A 23,870-nucleotide genomic window follows, 5' to 3' on the forward strand; every position below is an offset into this window, starting at 1 on the left:
CCGCTGCTCCCCTCAGCAGTGTATTTCAGTAGATCCGCCTGTTCTGCTCCCTACTCTGTCTCTGGTGAATCCTCTTACCCCCCTCCCATACACACCTCTGGCCTGTACCCCAGTTCTTAAAACAAAAGAATCAGCTTAGAAATATTAAGCAGCACATTGAAATGCAAAGCACAATCCCAAAATAAGACAGATGTTCCAGTACCTTGATTTAAAATGGTATGTTTGGGAACATACAACATACCAGGAAGTTGACTTACATGTTCTCATCCAATCTCCAGCTCCTAAGTGATTCAAAGCACCACTTCAAAGGAGATTCAGTCAGTCAAGTTCTAAAGTCCCAGACCCATCGTATGAGTCACTTGACATCATTAACAGGGCACACCAACTCCTTCTGGCTAGGACTTCAGTGGGCCTTTCCAGCAGCCACACTGTTAGCTCCATTGCCCCATCATTTCACATGGCAGAGCAATGTGGCTCTGTGCATCTTGCTTTCCAAGATATTCATGAAATCTTTGAACTAAAAACTCATCGGGCCCAACCCTCTTATTGCATAGACAGGGCATGGAAGTATGTAAGTTAGAAGTGACTGCCCAGGGGCTTCCCTGGTGGTGCAGCGGGTTGAGCAGAGTGCTGCGAATCTGTCCACAGCCTCTGCAGTGTGGATTCGATTCTCGGCCGGCCAGGGAGCTACCCACATAGCTCAGCACACCTCTCTTGTCTCGCCCGCTGCTCCGTGCTTTCAGTCTGTCTGCCTGTTCTGCTCACTGCTCTGTCTCGGGTGAATCCTCTCATTCTCCTGCCCTCTGGCCTGTACCCCAGCTCTTGTATAAATAAATAAATCTTTTTAAAAAAAGAGGGGTGGCCTCCCTGGTGGTGCAAGGGGTTAAGCACCGCACTATGAAGCAATCCGCAGCCTCTGCAACACGAGTTCAATCCCCAGCCCCAGGGAGAAACCCACATGGCGCAGCAGACTTCTCCTGTCTCGCCTGCTGCTGCCCTCAGCAGTGTGTTTCAGTCAGTCTGCCTGTTCTGTTCCCCACTCTGTCTCTGGTGGATCCTCTCACCCCCTGCATCTCTGGCCTGTGCCACAGCTTTTGTATGCATAGATAAATAAACCTTAAAATAAACAAACAAATAAATAAATTTAAAAAGTGACTGCCCAGGTCCATCAGCAAATTATGGCCTGGGTGGAACTTGTCTCCTCACACCCCCAAACCAGGCTGGGCTGCTTGGCTGCTTGGACAGTGCACTAAGGTTCAACCCCAAGTTTGCTTGCACATTGGCATGGACTTGCAACTGCCCGGTAATCACTTAAACACTGCAGTTTTAAGAATAGAAAACCCAGCTCCCTAACCCCCTTTGCCTGAGAAGCCTTGTGAGTCTGACTCCATGCTGTTAGGGCCAGGCCCTCCATCTGGGTTTGACCTGCTCTGTCGGGTTACAGGGGTCCGCCACTGGGCAGGGAGACCCAGCTCCTGCTCCAAACAGAAACAAAAACTGTGGAGGTCAGGGACAATACAGAAGCTGAAAGTATTTCCGTTTTCAAGAGTCTAAATGTCTGATCCAAGCAGCTGCCTGGCTACCCATGATGTCTTGGGGAGTCTAGGCTGGGTGGTAAAATGGTCAGTAACTGGAAGAAAGAGGTCTAAGGAGTCAGGCCTTCATCAGAGGGCCCATCAGTAAAGCACCCTAAACCCTCCCCTCTGCCCCCCAACTGAGGCTGGTAGCTGATTAGAGAGTAGTCACCTTAGCCCTTAGCAGCCTCTTGCATTTGCCCAGGTTTCTCCATCACTCATCAGGATGACACCCCTCTGAGTGTTAAAACAGCTCTCCCTCCACCACTAGCAGGCAATAGCACATTCAAGACAGGGATGCAGTTGGTTTTCGATGCGGCTGTGGCACCTGATGGTGAGCAGGTGACAGTTGCCATCATCATAGTGTGCTCAGTTCCCCCATTGGTGAAAGAAACAGAAATCAAGCCTACCTTCTGCTTATCACCCCGACCCTTTAGACGGCAGAGGACATGACCAAATTGAACAGAAACATACCAGGACAACTGTGTTGTCCATAGTTATTACACTGCATCCTGGCATTCTCCACCAAGACTTTGGGCCCCCAAGGAAGAGCAAATATTGAAATGCAGACCTGCTAGGTGACTCCAATGCCATCTGACTTCCCAAGTGAAGTGTGGGGGCTGATCGCTTAGGTGTTGGGGCCGGACAGACCTGGGTTCCTGGCTCGGTCAGGTATATGTGACTAAGAAAAACCACTTCTCCCTGGGCCTGGCTTTCCTCACCAGTAAAATGGGTCTGACTGTAGTGCTGACACATAGACACTCTCAAATGAGACATGTGACAGAGTGCAGAGCCCAGCACCTGGCATACGTTAGTAAGGCTCCACAATGCTGAAGTGTGTTATTTTTAATATGTAAAATGTAAAAAATCGCCTACAATATACACACCACGCGTGAGTTTGAGGCAGGAAATCCAGTTGGTGGGCCAGCAAACCGTACTAGGTTATGACACTAAAACAGCTCTTCAGGAAGGGCTGTCACCCCAAAGGCTGTGAGCTGTTCCCACACCCTCAATACCACCTTTGTCCAGGGGCCTTTTGTTCCCAAAGTTCTTTGTTCTCCATCTCATGTGATTTTTACCACATCTCTCTAAGGTGGGCAAGGTGGGTGCTAGAAGAGGAAGCGCTAGAGGGACCCATGCAAGAGGAGGAAAACAAGTCTCAGAGAGGGTAAGGGACTTGCCCAAGGTCACACGGCTTGCAAGTCACAGAGCAGGTGATTTGCAGGTCACAAATCCAGGTGCCTGACAGGGCTGCAATGAGAGGGAGCTAGTGAATTGTTCGGGGTACAAATGTAAGGAAGTTCTCACTTACTTGGCCTGAGAAAGGAGCATCTCCTTCCGCCCTTCTGCCCGACCCCTCATCTTGGGCGCTTCCTAAAGTAAAAAGCAAGGCTACTGCCTTCACACAATGCACAAAGGAGGCCAGTGCTGCAAAAACCTGCCTCCAGAGACTTGGGTGGCCAGATTCATGGGTTGAGCTGGGCATCTCCCTCTGTTGGGTCCAAGAACATTCTTCCCGCTGCTGGAACCCAGACCTGCCGGTGTGGAACAAAACAGAGTGGAATGAAATGCATCCTTAATCCTGAAGGCCAGTGAAGACAGGATGGGCCAGGCAGGCCATCCCCAAGGCCACCTAAGTCAGCCAGGCCCCTTGGCAGCCTCACAGGCACCATCGGCCTTACTGAGAGGTGGGCTGGGACTGAACAGACCATATCAGTGACTCCTGGAACAGTGTGCCCTAGATGCTGGACTTCACAGACAAGCTCTCCTCTTTTCGACCCCTCAGAATCCCACTGGGTCCCAAACTTGACCTCCCTATACCTCACGCAAAGTGGGGGCAGCATCAAATAGCTACAGGACATTTACTTTGAATCTGCAAGAGAACTCATCTGGCAGATGGTTACTTTTACTTATTAGTGGGCTTGTTTGAGTCTAAAGTAATATGTTGTATTTTGTTTTGTTTTGTTTTAGGTGTGACTTTCCTACAACAGAGTGCATACATTTCAGCATGCAGCTCACTGAATTTTATGTGCACAAATTTTATCTTCTAGTTAAATCTCTACCAATGTCAATCAGTTTTGCCCGCTTATGAATTTCACGTAACTGGATTCATACAATATGTGCTTGTTGTGGCTGACTTCTTTCACTCAACTTAATGTCTTTGCAAGTCACTCATGCTGTTATGTCTATCAGTCACTTGTTTTTTTATGCAGCTGTATAATATTCCCATGTGTGACTGTACCAGTTTGTTTATCCACTGAATTAAGTGTCACTATCATCCCATTTTGCAAATATTGGACACTGGGGCTCTTAGCTGCTTGCTAAGTTTTCTGTTCAAGGTCACATATTGAGGTGACATTGAACAGGGACTTGAACCCAGGTCCCTCTCGTTCCAAACCAATTCCTTGCCCTGGGCAGTGGAGACTTCCACCGCCTGGAGTAGTGGGAAGGGCAGAAATGAACTCTGTCTCGTGTGCTCATGAGTTCCTTCTCCCTGAGTCACAACTAGGAGTCAGGGGGCAGCTACCTGACTGGATCCAGGGGGTGAGAAAATTACCTCAGGTTTGACCATTGCCAATATTTATTTTCATTCTACCCCAAGCTGATAGCACAGGCACACTCGTCACTCCCAGCCCTGTACCTTGAGACCTGGTTTCACCAACATGTCAAAACAATTGCAAATAACCTAAACACTGAGAGACATCCTCATCCCCTGACTGACAGCTGACTCTCGGGGACAAGAGGAGGAAACCCCGCCTTGACATGTGGGCAAACCCTGCTTGGCTCCCCTCAGATACACGTTTCCCCTCAGATACACGTTTCGCACAACAGTAACTCAGATGTAACTTTTGGGGATTCTTGAGAAACACGGGACTTCCGGCCAGAAGTCTTCTCTCTAACCCAAATTTTACCCACCTCCACAGGAACCCGCCTTGCTGACCTGACCTCCGGAAAAAGCTGAGGTTTTGCCTTGCTCACCAACGCTTTGAATCCCTGCCCGGAAGACCAGAGGCCACCCTGCAGAGGGCCATGTGCAAGGCAGGAGGGGTGGGGAGGCACCTGCCTGCTCTCCCCGCCCCTCCCCTTCTGAACTCAGGTAGTGTTAGCTTTCCAGTTAGTCCAGCCAGACGTGATTAAATGGTTGGCTACGTGCAGGTGGGGAGAGACCCTGGGGAAGAAAGGCACAGGGCCAACTCCCCAGACAGCCCTCAGGCACTCTTCGCTCTGTCAGTCATTAACAGAAGCCACCCCACAGCAGACAGAGAGGGGGAAAGTCCAAGGGGTGGCCTGCCCCCTCCTCTCAGGCACCCTTTTCCAAACACTCCAAGCCCGAGCCTCGCGGGACATTCGAGCAAGAGGCTGGGTGAAAGGGTATGTGCAGAGCCATCTCATCCAACTGGCTACCTCTCTGCACCCCCGCAAAATCGCCACAAAAAGTTAAAGGAAACTCGAATTAATACCAGAATACTTGCAGTTACCCTGTGCCAGGGGCTGTGCCAACTATTTTCTGTGTACCTGCCTGTGATGCGGTGTTGACAGGCACTGAGGGAGCTGGCCCACCTGCGTTCAAATCCTGATGCTCCAAGCCGTGTGACAATCCAGTGAACTTCTGCGCACCCTGCTTTCTCCATATGTAAAGTGGGAAGTGTCTAGAACTTACTCCACGAGCACCTAAGGAGCTAATATACCCAAAGTTCTCAGACCTGCAGGCACTTAGGAAAGGTTGTCATTGCAAACAGTTCGCTTAATCCTCACAGTCACCCCTTGAGATAAAGATGCAAAATCCAAGTCTCAATCAGTTAGCCAAGGCACAGCTGGTTTAAGGGGAGTTGGGATTTGAACCCAGGCCCAACAGCTCCAACACCCTTTCCTCTGTGCCATGGAAACCTCCCCTACCATGAACCTCTCTGCCCCTTGGGTAACCACCTTTTCATGAGCCAGCTAGCTACAGAACCCATCTCATGGCCCCTGTTCTCTCAAAGCCCTCCTTTCACCAAAGTTCCACTGAGGTACAGCAGATCCTCAAGCTTCCTTCTGAAAATGAGACTTTCAGGCTTAGAAAGGTAAGTCACTTCTCAGTGACCAAAAGAGCTCATTTTATGAGTTGCTCCAAAAGATCTTTAGCCAAGGACTAGACCTTGGGTTGCCAGACCAATAGCCAGGAGGCCCTGGCCAAACAGGGCAGACCTTGTGCAGACCCCCAAACTGGAGATGTCCCAAGGTCCGGAGCAGGAAGTAGGGAAGTAGACCTCAAGCCCAGGAAATCTGCTGACAAAGGCAGGCCTGATCTTTCCTGCTCCTCTTGCCTAGTGTAGGCCTTACCTCCAGCTCTGCCCTGTCTCTTACCCTCCCCCTGCAAAGATCAGCTCAGAGGTAGAGGTCCTCTGCCAGCTCTGGGATCCCTGCCAGACTGGAACATAGGACTGCTGCTGAGGCCCCTGCAGATTCTAATAGCCTGAAAAAAGAATAGGCCTGGAAGGATTCTGCTGTTTACTTTCCCAAGTAGCTTTTGGACTTGTCTCCTGCACCTTGAAGATCTAGATAGCAGAAGATCAGACTCTTCTGAGGAGTTTGCAGGGACCTGGGGCTAAATCCCAGTCTGTGTGAGTCTCTCGTGGAGACTCTCAGGTGGGCTGTGGCCAGAACTTCCCCAGCGCATGGGAAGCGTCTCCTTGTCTTATAGCCAACCCCCACGCACCCTCCAGGACCTCCCAGAGTCAATGCCTCTGTCTTTGTTAACACTTAGGGACTGACCACAAAGGGGAAATTCTGGACAGGCCAGGTGGGGATGCTATGTGCCTTCTGAATCCAACCAGTCACAAAGAGCTGGAGAATGAGAAAGATGTTTGCCATATGCTCATCTATGCCTGCAGGGAATGAGCTCAAGGTGAACAATGAAATGTCTTTTTTGCTTTCTGCCAGAGATCACATGCCACTACCACTGCCACCTGCCAAACACACACACACATACAGTCAGGCCCTCCGCATGGGACAAGTCTAGGAGCCAGTGACAGGAAACGCTGCTTTTTCCCTTCCTCCACCACCAGCCCCTGCAGTGGAAGAAGTAATGTGCCCTATTCTGTTTCACAGCCCTGCCCCCGGCAGGTGCCTGCAGACCAGGTAGAAGTCAGACCTAAGGTATAGCTTCCCCAGCTTCAAGGACAGCCCTAGCCTGGCCAGTGTCTGCTGTAAAGCTCACTTTACAGAGAAGCTCACTTTTGTGGCAATTGCATAGTATGAAGGTAGAAATTCAGCTTCCCCCCGCCCCAAACCTGAAGGCAAGGAACCGAAGTTAAGTCTCAGCAATACCCATTCCTGGTTCCCAACAAAGAAATTCTCCCAAGAACCACTCAGGGATCTCAGAATCCATCCTTTCTAGCCGGTGAAATGCCCCTCCAAGTTGGCTTGTGGCTTTGATTGGGGTACTTTGAGACAACGGAACCCCACACACACTTCCCAAGATGTCAAACCACCTCCTCTGCATGGAATCAGGGGTGTGACAAAGACTAAGGTTGTAGGAACTACTGCCCACTCCCTGCATAACCCTGGCCATTTAAATAAGCGCCCACCCCCACCCCTCATAGAAACACAGGTGGGCACCAGGTGATTCTCCTCTTGCCATCCCCAGGGCTGTGACTGAGCCTCCCCTCACCACCTGGAGGGCCCTCTCAAAGCCTGTAATGCTTCATCATGCCCACACTAGGTGGGTAAGCATGGAAGGGCTAGGACTTCGGGGCAAATTTCCTATGAGAAAAAACAAGTCTGGAAGCTCCTAAATAAAAACTCACTCCAACTTAAAGCTCACCAGAACACCAGGGGCTAGGCCACTCCTTCACTCAAATACCACCCAAAGGCCAGGCAAGGGAAAATTGGGAAGTCCCTATGCTTCTAATTCCCCAAGAACCTCCAAGGCCACACGGTGGGCAAGGCTGGCCCCTTATCAACAACCAACACGGGGCAGAAAATACAGAAGTACAGTTCCTACGCACCGTCCCCTCAGAGCTCAGTCAACAAGCAGCAAGAACCAAAGGGCTAAGGGGGCTTGATGAGAAGGAAGCAGCCAACACCCTCCTCCTCCCAGCCTGCGTCACACCCGAGGGGCAAACCTACAAAGTAGAACCAGCTTCACCATCACTGTTTCTTGAAAAAACGGGGTTTATTGATTTTTAAACTGCAAATAGTCGTTACAAAAAGTTCTTTTAAATAAATTCACACAAAGAAAAATAGAAAGCGACGGTAGTGACCAGCAAGAGGAATAATAATTACATTCATCTTAATGTATGTGTGTGTCTGTGTGTGTCTGTGTGTGTGTGTATGTGTGCGCGCCAGTTCTGTTTGCATTAATATTGGAAAACTCCACACCTGGAATCCGGAACCTCAAATCTGCAATCGGAATGTCTTGAAATGGGCACATGGAAGTCAAAGGGTTTATTTTTTTTTTCCCTTTTTAGAAGCTATACATGAAAAGTTGTTTTCCTTCTGTACTGTCACAGAACTTTTACATACATTCTCAGTCCTAGTTGTGAAAGGCCTAAAGAGGAAGAAACTCAATTTGCAGTCCAACACAAAGGGGGGAAATTTCTAAAATAAATAATCCAACAGTTTTTTGCATTTTTTTAAATTAATTTTTCATTTTTTTAAAATAAAATAACCAAAAAAAGTGTAAAGTTACAAAAAATGTCGTTGAAGAATAATATATTAAAACTGTGGAAAAAAAGGAAAGACGTCACAAAATTTTAAGATTAATATGAAGATCATAATTTAACATAAAAGAATATATTCTATGGATTTGTCATCCCGATAAATATGAACAAAATTAACAAAAAAAAAGCATAGTTTGGCAATAAATACGTTTTGATAAGTTAAATAAGCTTTTTTATATTGATGTGCAGTGACAAGCAAACTTTTTGCTCTCCAATTTCTGAAAGTTATATGAAGTTTAAAACCCAGGGAAAAAAGCATGGCGTGAGTGCTCTAAGGATAGACCTACGGTATTCTAGAGCAAAACCATTAAAACTACTTCTACGGGAAATCCTTTTACAGATATTGTATGTGGAATGGATACCATTAACTGCTCCGCCCTCACATGGTTTTTTTTAGCTTTTCTCTCATTTTTTGTTATTTTTTTTTGTAGATGTCACATATGAACTGGGGAACTTTAGCACCAAAATCAAGTCTCTCATAGTCCATCTAGCTTCCCCTTCCTCCCCACTTAAAAAAAAAAAAAAGAAAGAAAAAATTAAAATCACACAGTCCCACTTATGTCACAATCTTCATCCACTTTTTCAGCTTTCCTTCCTGTAGACCTACTGAACCCAGCAAGACTAGTCAAAGAGGTTCGGGCCGCGAAGGAAAAGGTTTTGAATGTCAAGATAGGTTTCCCCAAAAACCCAAGTCTGGCAACAACTCTCCCAAGGGGGGGGTGGGGGGCTGGGGGGTTCTGGGAAGAGAGGAGAGGAGAAGGTGTGTTAGGGAAGGTGCATTTGTGTCGCCAGTGGAGGGAGCTGCTGGTTCTGGGTCTCCCTCCCACCCTCCCCCCCATGGGCAGAGGCTCCAGGAGGCCCACGGGTGCCCTCTGGCGCTGAAGAGGTAATGTAGTCACAGTGACAAAGTTAGATTACAAGGCACTAAAGTTGCTTCTGTAAACTGTTACTGCTTTTTCTTTTGGGATTTGGCACTTAAGGCTTAAGCCGGGAGGAGAAAAAAAGGCATCTACTGACAAATATGGGACTTGTCTGATCCGCATGGTAAGTGGGTTATAAAATCGAGGGGAGGGGGTTTCAAGCCAGAGGAAGCTACTGACAAATTGACTTGTCCTTATGTTTGGGGGGGAGGGGTATAAAAAGGGGGAGAGGGAGGGGCATTCCAAGGTTCTGGGAAAAAGGGGTTGAGCTTAACCTTGTTAATGAAGGGTTGGATGGGGAGGGAGGCAAGGGTAAGAGATGTGGGTGGGGGTGGGAGGCGGCAGGCAGGGGGTCCCTCCCTACCCTGGTTTAGTCATCTGAGATGGAAAGTCTGCTGAAAATGGGCAGGCGTCTTGAGTTGTCCAAAGTGGGGGAGTCTGAGCCACTGTGGCTGCTGCTCGAGCTGCTCAGGTAGCCCTCCTGGTCCGAGAGAGAATCCTGAGGGCTGGGGGGAGAGTCAAACATGTGAGGGGACTCGGACATGGGCCTGAAGAGGAAGGTAGTTGGGGAGCCACCACCGGGCAACCCCATGCTAGGGGCAAAGAGGCTCGCCAGCTCCTGGCTGGAGAAGGCAAAGGGGTTATTGGTGCCATCGGGCAGGGTGGGTGAGCCCAAAAGGTCATCAGCACTCAGGATGGGGGGTGGGGTGATGGATGTGGGGCTGTCCAGCAGCCCTGTGGCAGCGGCAGTGGCAGCGGCACTGGGAAACCCAGCAAAGCTAAAGCTATGCTGGAGGCGGGGACGGTCAGCGGAGAAGTCCCGGGCCCCGGCCAGGGCGCGGCGCTCCTCGGCGTTGTGGATGAAGTGGCAGCGGGGCCCGTATGGGCAAAAGCCGATGGTGTGGAAGGTGCGGCACAGCTCCGTCTTGTACTTGGGGTGGCGGGTCAAGCTTCGGAGCTCGTTGATGCCGTGTGCGAACTGGCACTTGTCTCCGTACTTACAGGCACCGTTCTCCTCGAAGGGGCGACACAGCTCCGTCTTATAGCGGCTGGAGTTGACCTGGCCACTCCCTGGCTGCTTCTGGGTGGGCAGCAGCCGGTCGCCCCCTTCTGAGAATGAGCGATCTCGGAAGCGGCTGTCCCGAGAGCTCAAAGGTGGGGCCGGCTCACCCTTGAGGCTGCTGAGGAGCTGGTTCTGGTGGAACTTGGAGCTGGGCAGGGTGACTGAGTGCCTCCGGGGGAAGCCCCCACCAGTAGGGGTGCCCACCGCCTTCCTGTCCAACAGGCAGCCCCCTGCACTGGGAGCACTGTAGTTGAGCATGTTACCCTGAAGGGAGAGAAGAGAAAGGTTGGTGAGTGACAAGGGCCATTCACCAGGTCCAAGAAGGCCCGCTAACGGCAGCCTCTCCACAATCAGAAATGCCCCATCTCTCTCAAAGGAACCATCTCCACCTCTGCCCCTGTCCCTCCCTCCCCCACCAGCCTCCAAAGCCCATGCTTAAGAAGCTACAAGATCCCGGCCTACCTGAGAAAGTGTTTCATGCATGCACCCTAACTCCAGGCCAACGCCCGGAATGCACCCCCAGATCCTGTGCCCAGAGCTAGCATTTTTAGCCGTAAAACACAACTTCTTTACCTCCCAAATAAATGAGTTGGCTCAAAGTATCTCCTACAAATCATTTCTCTAGATTCCCCCCCTGCGCCTAACAAAATGAAGTAAACCTCAGGAGACCATGAGCAACAAAGAGTCACATCCCCTTTCAATAAGTCCCTGCTTAATTACCACCACCACCCTTGTGCGCGCCCCCCTTTCTCCCTCCCCCACCCCCCAAACCTGGCCCCCAGCCTCTCAACTTCCTCCTTTCAGAAGTGTCTCTTCCTCTGGCAACAGGTTTCCAGAATGCCCCTGCTTTAACTTGCTGGGGAGAGAGGGTGAGGGAGCATCAGGAGAAACCCCTCAGCTACGGCTGGGGAGAGGTAATGCCTGAAAATAAAACTAATCACCCCATACTTCCACAGAACGGGGTGCCTTCAGCGATCACCCCAACCATTCCCTGCCCAACCCCTCCCTCTCCACGGGAAAGATGTCTTTACAATTAGCCTCCTAGTTGCAAGAGCAGAGCTGAGTGTTTAATCTTTAACATCAAACCACAGGTGGGAAGGAAAAAACTACCCCCCCACCACCCCCACCACCACCACTCACAGCTCCCGGTCAACAGTGGATTTGAATTTGAAGAGGGAGGACAGGGCCACCACAGGCAGATTTCTGTTCTGAGGGGACCCTAGTCACCTAGTCACCTGCCCAAGCTGTACCCAGGATTTGGAAAAGGTGCTAACAGGGGACCTGGAAGCTGGCCTCTCTGCCCGCGTGGGTGTCATTGTGCAAATTCTAAAGTTGGTCCCTTAGGATCAGTTGTGAAGGACCAGGAATCTGTAACAGCAACCACCCCACGGAGCGGATTACAGGAACCAAGTTGAGAGCCGGTTTCCAACAATGAGGTTCATTTAAAAAGTACTGTGGGGGAAGGGGCAAGGGAAAGAAAAGCACTAGATCAAAGCCGGAGCCTGGAGAAGGGAAAAGGGCCTGCAGTAGGAGGGCTCAGCCAGCCGCCAGGGCAACTGCAGTGTGGGGAAGCAGAGCCAGGAAATGAAGCTGAAATTCAAACTTTTTTTGATGTTGCTCTTCAATTCCAGCGCGTCTCTGCACCCCAACCCTGCAGCCCTGAGGCCCTGGCAGCTGAGCCGACTGGAGAAGCAAGCTGGGAAAGAGAGCAACATGACCCAACGTGTTTAAAAGAAGGCAAAACACTTTAGCAATTATAAGTGGCCCAGCAGCTTCCCTCTTTCAAATTGGGGCGAGGGGAATGAAAAAACCTTAATAAAATCCCTAGGCTTTTGCTTCCTACACTTAAACGGTATCCCTGTTACCATCCGGGTTTCAAACTAGCATTCTTTCACAGCCGGCTGGCAAGCAGCTCCGCCTGAATATGGAAGCCCCCATTAAATCCTTATTTGCTACGACCCTAGAGCTCAGGCCTGCATATTATCCTGGTGTCCCATCCCTAACCTCTCTATACCAATGAACCCAGATCCTTCAGAAAACAGGCAAGTGGGCCAAGCCAACCCTCAACCCCCAAATTTGCAGCTCCATGGCCTATCCCCGGAGGACACCCAACCATGATGGGGGGAACAGAAGCCCCACTACAAGCTCGTTTTGCAACATCCTTTTGAATCAGAACTCTCGGCCCCTTTTTCCTCTTCGCAGATTCCCAGTCCCGCCCCAAAACAAAGGGGGGAAACATCCCCGCAAAACGTCCTCCCAAGCCTCACTTCTCCGAGGGAGCCCCCTCCCAGCCCCACAGGCCGGCAATGCGGCTGCAGGCTCTGGGCGCACACGGGTGGAAACCGAGCAGGCCAGCAAAACTGGACTCAAGCCCCACGTTAGGGACGAAAGAATCGCCGAAAAGGTGCCCCAATCCCAGCCTGTGCCCCGTGTCCCCAAGAGCAGTCTACCACGCAAACTTCGCCCCCCAAAACTCCGGTCTCCAGATTCCCCTGTAGCCTCCACCAAGAACTTTCGAAACTCAAAGGGTGGAGAGCAGAGGGCCAAATTCCTCCAAACTGGAGGGGAAATGGACCGGGAAAAAAGAACCATCTGATCACACTGCTTCCTTGGCCCTACTTTCCAAAACTTGAAACTTTTGGAGTTCTTTTTGAAAGCAAAAGGGATCAGAAAAAGACTTGGAAGACGTACACGTTCCGTCCACTTTACCTTGCATAAAACTTCGCTCAAGTCGAAGATGGTGGTGGTCATCGTGGGCGCTCGCACGGGGCAGGGACTAGAATTTGGTGCGTCGCGAAGGTCCCGGTGCGGGGAAGGCGCAGCCTCCGGCTCTCCGGTCTGGAGTCCCACACGCCTGCTCCCGCCGCCCCTTGCCTTTCTGACTCTCCCGGGCTGCGGCGCGCGAAGCCCAATTTATAGTTTCAGATTCTGTGGGCCGGGGGGGAAGAGGAGGAGCTTCAAACTTATTTAAATGTGGAAGAGGAGGAAAAAAAGTTGATTGACACTGAAGTTGAATCAGCCATGCGGTCAAACTCGGGGGAAAAAAAAAAAAAAACTTTCAAAAGGAAGAAGAGGGGGGTGAGACGAGGAAAGAAGGCGAAGAAAAAAAAAAAAACCCCACTCCGAGCCGTGCACAACTTTTTTTTCTTAAAGAGGAAAAGTTTCGACCCCGCTCGCCTCGCCACCCAGCGCTGGAGGCGCCCCTCTCCGGGGCCGCGCGGGGCGCAGAGGGGGAGGGGCGCGCCCCCCCCTTTGTCAGCCTCGGAGCGCGGCTCTGTGACGTCATTCATTCCACCCTCTTCGGGGTGCTTGTTGTTGTGTTGTTGTTTTTTTTGTCGGGCAGGAAGGCGGGCTCCACTTTCTCTTTTCGCAAGCGGGAGCAGAGGCCAGTGCGCTGCGCCCTGGCTGCGGTTTCCATCTTGAGCAGATCTCCCTTCCAACAGCTCCAGGTTCCCGTACCATGTACTCTTTGCCCGACTTTTCTTTCGCACCCCACTGCTCTCCGCAAACCGGCAGGGCCAGGAGGCTGGACACGTGGGACGCACCAAGTGTGCAAGTCCAGGGTTTTTAAGTTTTTCCCGCGGGAGGTGGGGTGGGGGATGTGGAACGAGGGAGACTTTTTCCTGCAGGGGAACCTGGCCTGGAAGAGAATTTAGCGCGCCCCACGCGTCTCCACCCGCGCTCGCTTTGCAGCCGCCACTTGGAGTGGGGGCCAGGGTCGGGGTGGGGGTGGAGAGCGAGAAAGACCACCCCCTGGGCGGATAGTTTCAAAAAGCCTGGGAATGACATTTCTTCACGAACCCACTCTTTAAACTTTTTTTAAAGAAAATCCGAATCCTCGCGAGTGTCCCTTCCAGGCCACCCCCACCCCATAAACCCACCCAGCAATGCACCACTTTCCACGCGCGCGCTGGACCGCGGGCCGCGCCTCCACTTCCCACCCCACCCCACCCGCCGAGACGCTTGAACAATGAAAAGTTACTTTGGTAAGAATGAAGCCAAAAAAAAAACTGGGGGAGGCGACACTTTCAACTTATTGTTGCTTCTCCCCCGCCCCCAAGGGAACGGAACATATGGCTTGTCACGCTGCGCTGTTTTGGCGGGACGGGGGGAGGGGAAGCGTGGACGCCTCGAAACCGAAAGACCCCCCCAATTCTTACTCTTTCAAAGACTATAAAATATATTTGTTTACTATTAGGATAGGCTATCCTGCCACCCACACAGATAAGAAATGGTTAACTTGTACTCCGCTCGCCCCCTGCGCCTTCGCTGGGGTGCTGCAGTGACGACCCAGGCGGAAATCTGGGGGTTGCGTTTCTTTCCCGTCTCCCCGCGTGCCAGGCCGCCTCCTGGGCCCTCGCACGTTTCTTCCCAGCACTCGAGGCCGCTGGGTCTGTTATGAAACCCCGTGCGCTGAGTGGCTAAGAGCGGGTTCCATTGCGATGTAATTAGGTCACCCCATTATGAACACGTTTCTTTGGAAAGATGGGGCGGGCCGAGCCGCGCTCTCACCACCACCCGCCCCCCGCCCCCCCCCGACTCACACCCCCGCGCGCGCGCGCGCACACACACACATACACGCATTTTTATTGCATTTCTTATTTATTCCTCAACTCCGAGCAGACCCCGGGAAACCTTCCAAATCACAACTGTTTTAGGAACAGTTTCATCTTTGCGAAACACACCACTTTTGCTGCAGCCACGCATCGACGTGATCCCCAGCCGGGTTTGCTTTTAGATGTACCCTCTGACTTAAATGGATAGCCCCAGTTTACATCTGGCCGCTGTCCCTGGCTTTTTCTTCTTCTGCTGTCCAACCGCCTGTTGCTTCCCTCCCCCTGCTCCCATTTTTCGGCTTTTCTTGAAATCTGGCAAGCGCCAGAAATGGAAATAACTTCCATCCACCTTAATTTAAATCATTCAAATGTAAGTTTCTTTCTTAAAGGGCTGTTTGCTCTCTCCTCAGCTCCAAGAAGGGGGTGGGGTGGGGTGGGGTGGGGTGGGGTGGGGTGGGGGGTGGGTTCGTGCAGTTTTTTGGTGATGAAGTAATGAGTTCCAGATTTCAGGACAGAGTGGGGTGCGCGTTAAACCACAAGGTTAGTCTGCGTCCTGTGTGAAGCTATTTCGGTTTTTTATCCACACCCCCTCCCCCGAAAATAAAGGGCTCGTTGGTCTTTAACCCCCGAGGGTTCGCGAAGCCCGGCTGGGGGGGCTGGGGGTGCTGGGGGAGGGGGACCGGGAGCGGGGGGTGGGGGCTGCCTCCGGGCCCCGGACCCTGCCGACCCGCTCGCGCTGTTCAGCCGCTGCGGGACTGGCCCCAAGTACCATCACGCGGCCTCGCGCCCCGGGCTAGCTAAAAAAAAAAAAAATTTTTTTTTTTCTTTCAAAGAGAACGCCGATTCCTCGAATTTCCTCGGCTTTTCCAACTCCCTGCGGGCCCTCCCCGCCCCTCCCGGCGGCCGGGGGCGCGCGCTCCGCGGGGCGGCCGCCAGCCTGGCCCGCTCGCCCCGGAGTTGTTTACCGGCCCCGCCGACCGACCGGGTTTGTTCCAGCTCCCGAGCCTGTCTCTGTAATTAAACTCTTTTTTTAATTGTCGGGTTGAAACGTCATTTCGGGGACTTTCCAAGAGCGAGGGAGCCGAGGGGAGGGGACTAGCCTTCTTAACCCTTCGCTGACCCAGCGGCGGCCCGGACGCCCCGTCCAGCCGGGCGGAGCGAGGGGGGTGGGGGGGTCTGAGGGCTGGAGCCGCCCGCCCCCGCCCGGACGGGCTCGGCAGGTGCCGGGTGACCGCAGGAGCGCGGCGGAGCCCCGACCCGGGCAGGCAGCCCGACGGGAGGCGTGTGCGGCCTCCCCGCCTCCTGCGCTCCGCCGCGCGCCCTCTGGCTCCTGCCCCGCGCGGCCCGGGGAGAGGCCCCGGGTCACCTGCACCGCCGCCGAGCGGGAGGCGACCGCCAGGGCCTCGCCACGGGCCCGGAGCCGGGCCCTCCCGCCCGCTGCGAGCCGGTGACCTCGCGAGGAGGGGCTGGCGAGGTGCTCTCGGCGTGGGGGTTGTAGGTTTTATGAAAGGGGTAAAGTGAAAGGCCGCGGAATTAGGGGAGCGCGACGAATATATTCACCTGCCAGTCTGGACCTGGGCGCACCCGCGGCAGGTGAGACTATGGGACGCCGGGCGGTCCACCCCACCCCCTCGCAGCGGACGACCGGGCCTCGTCCTTGTCACCAGCGCCTTCCGAGTCAACCCCTCCCTCCCCAGAGCTCTCTGCCGGCCCCGATTGCAGCTGAGGACCTGCCATCGCAGAACGCTGCCATGTTGCACTACCACCCCGCTTTCAGGTCATTTGGAAACTCCCGCAAATTCTTCTGATTGGGCCCCCACCCTACCCCCAGCCTCTGCTACCTGAGATCCGGGGACCCCACCCCACCCCCGCAGAGTCACTGGGTTAGGAAGAGAGGGAGGTGAGGCCAAGTGCAGCTGGGGAGTTACCTGGGTGAGATGCAGCTTGCTTGGCTTGAACGCACTAAATCAGAATCCGTCAGGGTGGGACCAGGATTCTTCATGTTTTGGTCATTTTCCTCCTAATGACTCAAAAACCACGGTTTGAGGTCAGTGGCACAAGACTTTGAAATTGAATTGTTCTGGATCCAAATCTTTTGGCCCTGCCTTCAAGCCTCTGACCAAAACCTCATCTCTAAAACTGGGATAACAACACTGCCTAAGATTGGCCATAGTGTGCCCAGCTCCATGCCTACCTGGACCCCTTTATTTGCCAAGCTATTGTAAATTAAGCCAGTCTTGGGGCTTTATTACCCCATGAAACAAATTCAGTTTGCAAAAGGGTTTTTCATTATAGACTTACACACAGTGGCATAGTCAACAAAACCTTGATCTGCATCACTATCTTCCCCCACCCCAGGCCTGGCAAGGCAGGCCCAAGGCCTAGAAAAGGGAGAAGGCCTAGTAAGGAGCTTGGGGAAGAGCAAGGAAGAGATGGCAGGAGTCTGCTGCCTGACTGAAAAATACTTGATTGCCATCATAAGTATTTCTGAAAACTAGGTCACTGGGCCCTGTTGACAGTAAAGCCAGTTTCTTCTCTCTAAGCTCTGTAGCACAGGGTGGGCCTCAGTAGGTTGCCAGTATTCTCCCCAACCCCAAACCAGGCAGGGGCCTCAAAGAGAGGGCAGTGGAGGGTCTACCATCTTGCAGCTGTACACAGTGTCTGGGACCTGGGGTGTAGCTCAGGGAGCAGCCACTACCTGCTAGGACTACTGTAAAGCCAGCCCAGGGCTGGCGTGGCTCTGGTTGCCAGGCCCTCTGCCAGATTTGGACATCCAAAACCCTCATTGTCTTAATGCTTTCCCTGCAGAAATGACCCCCAGTTCCATTCAGTTCTCAGGCTGGCCCACAGCTGCACCTCCCCCTATCTTGCCTAGAACTGCCCAGAGGCACAGGATAGCCCAAGAGTCTTGAGTCACCTAGACTTTGATTAGGAAGCTACTCCTTGGTGACCAGCTCATCGGTCACCAGTTGCACAACTTGGAAAAGGTCACGTACCCTCTGGGATGGTGGGGAGGTCAAACTCTTTCCAGCTAGTGTGCTTTGCTCAGCCATCCATTTGCCCTCCAGCCACTCGAAACTGCTAGCAGTTGCTGGCGGTTGCTGCATACCCCTCCTGGGGGTTTGCCCCAGAGGTTCCTCCTGCTGGGGCTTCAGGCAGCTCCCCCAACAGCAAAATGCCTCTCCCAGTGGTGCCATTGCAGCCTGTAGCTCTCCCGCATTCTAGCTGCATTTTATGGAAATGATGTGTTTTTCTGCCACTGGAATATAAACCCCTTGAGGGCAACAACTTCCCTATTACCTGGGCCTCAGGATTCTGTTCTGAGTAGTTTACCTATGAAATTTTGTCACTTTTTGCTGAACCCATTAGGATACTTTGGTCACCCTAAATCTAGCAGCAGGAGGAAACATTCTGAGTTAGTAACTCAGGGAGGCTGGGCTTCTCTTCCCAGGGAGGGCGCTGTGCCGCTTGGAGAGGTGGTGACATATTCTAATGGAATGAGTTCTGGCCTGAGTCAGGAATCTTGGCTTGTAGAGCTACTCTGCTTCTAATCCAGCCGGTCATTCTCTTTTCTGCACTTCCGTGTTCAGATCTGTAGATGAACAGGGCTGGACTAGAACAGCAGTGCTCATGTCACTCAGCAGAATAACCTGGGAAGCTTCTAAAACTATACAAATGCTCCTCCTCACCGCACCCCAGGTTCTGCTGCAGTGAGGGTGTGGTCCAGCCCCATAGTCCATGAGAATTTGGTTGTTTTATTTAAACAGTGCTTTACACACACACACACACACACACACACACACACACACACACAGGAGATGGTGAATTTGCCCCCCAGTGAACGTTTAGCAATATCTGGAAAACGTTTTTTGGTAGTCACAATTAGAGGGCAAAGATCCGTGTTACTGGTGCCTAGAAAATAGAAGCCAGGATGCTGCTAAACGACCTGCACATGCAGGACCATGCCCCCACAATCAAAAATCGTCTCTCCCAAGTAGCACCAGGACTGAACACCTACCCTATTTTAGAGGTTCTTTCCAAATCCAGGACTCCGGAGTTAGGCTCCACCCCACCCTCAGTCAAACCTTCCCTCCCATGGCAGCCCAAGTGATCTTTTTCAAAAGCTAGATCTGATGGCATCTCACAATCACCTAAAGCTCTTAGAATAAACCCCAAATCCTTAGTCTAGGGTAATCTGACTTTCTCTTAAAGCTCCCCGCTCCTTTTCCCTATACCTCCTCTCCGGCCCCTCAGGGCAACCCTGCGTTTGTCAGTTTCTCTTGAAAATGAACCTTCCTTCCTCCAGCCCCAAGGTCTTCACACATGCTATTTCTTTTGTCTTAATTGCCCTTACTTTGGCCCAAGTAAATTCTAAATCTTTCTTCAGAACCCAGCTCAAGCATCACTTCCTCAGGAAACCATTCTAGATGTCCAGTCCCCCTACACACACACACTCACACACACACACACACACACACACACACAGTGTAAGGATTTGCCTTCTCTTCTGTCCTCATGGAAGGTTCATTTCATTCAAAGTAGTTGTTTCAGTTTCTATGTATACATTTGTTCCTGTAGGCTTCTTTTTACTTAACGTACAGTAACATTGACTTTTATTTGGTATACAGTTCTATGAACTTCAACGTGTAACTAGATTCATGTAACAACCACCACATTCAGGAAACAACAGTACCACCAAGCCCCCAAAACTCCCACATGCTATTCCCCTTGTCTTCCTCCCCCATCCCTTATTCTGGCAACTGCTAACTGTTCTCTATACTGCGGTCTTTTCTTTTCCAGAATATTCTGTCAATGGAATCATGTGTATGTATGATTTCACACAGAATAATGCCTTTGAGATTTACCCAAGTTGTTGCATGTATCCATAGTCTGTTCCTTTTTATTAAAGGGCAGTGTTGCACTATGGGGGGCACCACTGTTTGTTTATCAACCCACCTGTTGAAGAATGTTGGATTGCTTCCAGGTTTGGGCCATTATGAATATGGCTACAATAAACATTTGTATCCAGATTGTTTTATGAATATAAGTTCTTACTTGTCATATGTTTAAGTGTATGTGAAGTTTATAAAAAACTGCCAAACTTTTCCAAAGTGAAAATACCATCTCGTATCTCCACCAGCAATATAGGAGCATTTCTACTTCCTCCATGTCCTCAGCAGTCAGTAGTTTTCATTTTAGTCATCCTACTCGTGTGTATTAGTTATTTCATCATGGTTTTAGTTTGCTTTTCACTAATGGCTAATGATGTTGAACATCTTTTTATGGTTTATTTGCCATCTGCATATCTTCTGGTGAAGTGTCTATTCCAATCTTGCATATTTTTTAATTGGTTTTCTTACTATTAAGTTTTGAGAGTTCTTTATCTATTCTGGATACAGCTCCTTCGTTGTAGATGTGATTTGCAAATATTCTCTTCAGTCTGCACCTTGCCTTTTCATTACCTGAACAAAGTATCTTTCACAAAGCAGAAGTTCTGAATTTTGATGCAGTGATTCAGCAATTCAGTGATTTTACCTTTGTGAATTGTGCCACATCTAAGAACTCTGCTTAATCCTAGGTCACTAAGTTTTCCATGTTTTCTTCTTAAAGTTTTATAACTTTATGTTTTACATTTAGATCTGATATTCATGTGGAGTTCGATTTTACATAAGATGTGAGATTTAGGTTAAGGTTCCCCTTTTTGCTTACGGATGTCCAGTCCAGTCACTATCTTTTTTTTTAAGACACTATCTTTTTTTTTTTTTTTTTTTTTTTTTTTACAAAATTGCTTTTGCACTTGTTCAAAATTCAGCAGATCATATTTCCGTGTCTCTTTATTCTGATCTGTTGATCTGTATATTCCTTCACTAGCACCACACTGTCTTGATTATTGTAGCTTTATAGGAAGTCTTCAAATCAGGTAGTATAATTCCTCCAAACTTATCCTTATTTTTCAAAATTGTTTTAGCTATTCTAGCTCCTTTGCATTTTCTTATAAATTTTATAATAAGCTTGTCTATATCTACCAAAAAAAGAAAAAGTCCTACCAGGATTTTTCTTGAAACTGCATTAAATGTAGAGATCAATTCAGGAGGAATGGCATGTTTATTACACTGTGTCTTCTAGTCCCTGAACATAGTGTAACTATTTAAGTCTTTGATTTCTTTAATCAGTGGTCGATAGTTTTTTTATCATAGAGATATATAGTTTGTTAAATTTTATACCAGATATTACATATGCAAGCTTTTTTTTGAAACTACTGTTATTTTTTTTTCTTAATTTCAGTTTCCAACTTTTCATTACTGGCGTCTAGGACTAGAGCTAATTTTTGTGTATGGATTTTTTTTATCCTGTGATCACGGCACAAAATTCACTTTTAAGAAGGTATTTTTTGGTAGATTCCTTGAGTTTAGTTTTTTTTTAACATAGACAATCACATTATCTGCAAATAGAAATAGTTTAATTTCTTCCTTTCTTATCTTAGGCATTACATTTCTTTTTCTTCCCTCATTGCCCTGAAAAGACTTCCGTTCTGATGTTAACAGGCATGGTGAGAGTGGATACCTTTACCCTGATCCCAATCTTAGGGAAAAACATTCAGACTGTCACTATGAAATATGATAGTAATCATTGGTTTTTGCAGTCATTTAACTTTCTGACACCTCCTATCCCACCAGGATGTGTGCCCCATTGTGACAGACACCAATCCCCAGGGCCTGACACAGGGCTTAGCACACAGTAGGGCCTCGATAAATAATTCTCTCCTTTGGCAACTTAGCCAGCCATGACCACTGTCCTGTATGGCAGACCACCAAGGGATTTGGCTGGACGGGCACAGACACTGCAAAGAGCAATCTTATAATAAATGCCCACAGCGGATCCAGCTAGGCATTAGCCCCAGCGGGTCGACTATACTCAACTGTAGAGCATCTATAAATCAGCTTTTTTAGCAAGCCCTGCTGTGTCAAAGCCTTCATCTATGAGGAATAGATGACTGCAGCAAAATAATTATTTTAGATTGAGAGCATTCCATTCCCAAGTGGAATTTGAACAAAAAGCTCTCAGCCCTGAAAAAGAGGGGTTTTCAGGGTAAAGAGTCCCACTGCTCTGAAATCTTGGGCCCTCAGACGGGTGGGGTTGTTTCGCTAAATTTATTTCAGCCACTTATAGAAACTGAAGGGGGAAGAGGGGGGCGGCTGCTTGCACTCCAGTTCTGGCTCTGGAAGATTAATAACTGCTGGGTCAGGCATTTATTGGGGTTTTGTTTTACCTTTTGGGGTTGGGGAGGCAGCAGGAGCATCTCATAGCTGTAGGACTTCTGAGTGGTGGTTTCTGCCTTTCTCCCTACCCATCACCACCCCCACCCCTCCCCCATTGCAACCCACTGCTCCCCAGCCTCACCTTAAGATGGTGTTAAGATGGCCAGGCACCTCTGATGTCAGATTGTCTGCCATTCTCAGAAGGGTCTTGAGCTCAGAGAGAGGAAGGGAAGGATGAGCAGGATTTGAATCTGCTTGCTTGCTTTCTGGCTGGGGCAAGAGTTGGTGCAGAAAGACGGGGGCCTTTGTCCCGCCCGCCCCCCCCCACATCAGAGACTCCTACTCAACCCCATACCTCACCCCTAGTGGCTCCACTATTGAATTTAGGGGAGTATTAGATAGTAAATCCACTCTTTTTTATCCAGGCCATCCTCTTTTTTTTAATTTTATTTTAAAGATTTATTTATTTATGCATACAAGAACTGGGGTATGGGCCAGAGGTACAGGGGGTGAGAGGATAGACCAGAGACAGAGTGGGGACCACAATAGGCAGATCTATTGAAATACACTGCTGAGGGGAGCAGCAGGCAAGACAGGAGTGGTCTGCTGCACCATGTAGGTCACCTCCCTGGCCAGCGATTGAACTCATGCTGCAGTGGCTGGTGACAGCTTGATAGCACTGAGACTTTACCCCTGAGCCAGCTGGGAGGTCCCCAGGCCTTCCTCTTCCCCAGCCTCCCCAAAGCACCCAACGAGTATGCTTCTTAGTGCCTGATACCTGAACAGTCTCCTATCATAGCTCTGCCCCGTAAGTAGAAAAAGCATTCCATGAAACCACCATGTTGCTTTTTCAAAACCTGTGCTGCATTGGGAATGCTTTGTGGCGCACAAGTTAATTCCCTCCCATAGATGTGGGGGAAACCCAGGCACAGGAAGGGGGGCCCCATCAGGTGGAAACTGTAGCCACTGCAGGCGGGTGAGCTCAGTAGCTACCTTGGGTCCCCACAGAACCTGAGAAGACCAGAGAGACAGCACTGTGTCCGGGCCCGCTGCTGTGTGGTCAGTGTGTGAAGGCAGGAGAGGAGCCAGCACAAGGAAGCTGAAAAATCTGCTGCACTTAAGACCTGAATCATTACAAGAGAATATGGGGAAGTACCTCGCACAGTGCCCAGCCCATGGGAACCTGACAAATGCCAGTTTGGTTCTTTGGCAAACTGCTTCACGGGTCACCAAGGAGGACACGGAAGGAGCATCTGTCCTCTACTCCCTGGCCCCGAGGTAGAAAGACTGAACAGGGGCTGTGGGAGGCAGAAACCCTGGGGCAAGAGCTGGGGAGAGGCCTGATAGGAAGATTCTCTAGGGAGTCTTGCTCCAAACTAGAGGGGTCTATTGGAGGGAGGATTGAGGGCTTATAGCACAGGCTTGTAAACTGTAAAGGTTTCCCCAAGTAAATAAAGTTTGAAATTCTCCTCTAACCCTCTCTGGCAAAACCCAGCCCAAAGTGGGGCAGACCCCTCCCCGGAGGGCTGTGCCTCTGAGCAGGACCCACCTCACAGCCAGAGCAGGGCTCTGACCCTGGCAGTGAGTGGAAGAGAAAGGATGGATCTGGGCTACTGCCCTGTGACTTTAGAACTCAGTTACTCCTGCCAACTGCACCCTCCACCCTGGGAGACCATGGGCCCCCAAACCAGGGCCTGCCCTTGTCTGACCAAAGGCAACCAGATCTGCTGCAGCTGTTCACGGAGAGAACAAACTCTCCCAGAGACCAGGGAAGCAGCTGAAGAAAGATTCCTG

General features: G+C 50.5%; 1 protein-coding gene across 1 annotated transcript; it reads right to left on the bottom strand.

Annotated features, from left to right (window-relative positions):
- Window positions 1-8,707: 8,707 nt before the first annotated feature.
- Window positions 8,708-13,168, bottom strand: ZFP36L1 (ZFP36 ring finger protein like 1; the record flags this gene model as incomplete). The annotated part of the gene is made up of 2 exons (XM_037503555.2): window positions 8,708-10,525; window positions 12,971-13,168. Coding segments are annotated over 2 exons (1,155 nt in total), but the record flags the coding sequence as incomplete, so codon positions are not given.
- Window positions 13,169-23,870: the final 10,702 nt, after the last annotated feature.

This window comes from Talpa occidentalis, unplaced genomic scaffold (assembly GCF_014898055.3).
Source record: "Talpa occidentalis isolate TD23 unplaced genomic scaffold, MPIMG_talOcc4v2.1 talOcc4.11, whole genome shotgun sequence".
Taxonomy (NCBI): Eukaryota; Metazoa; Chordata; class Mammalia; order Eulipotyphla; family Talpidae; genus Talpa; species Talpa occidentalis.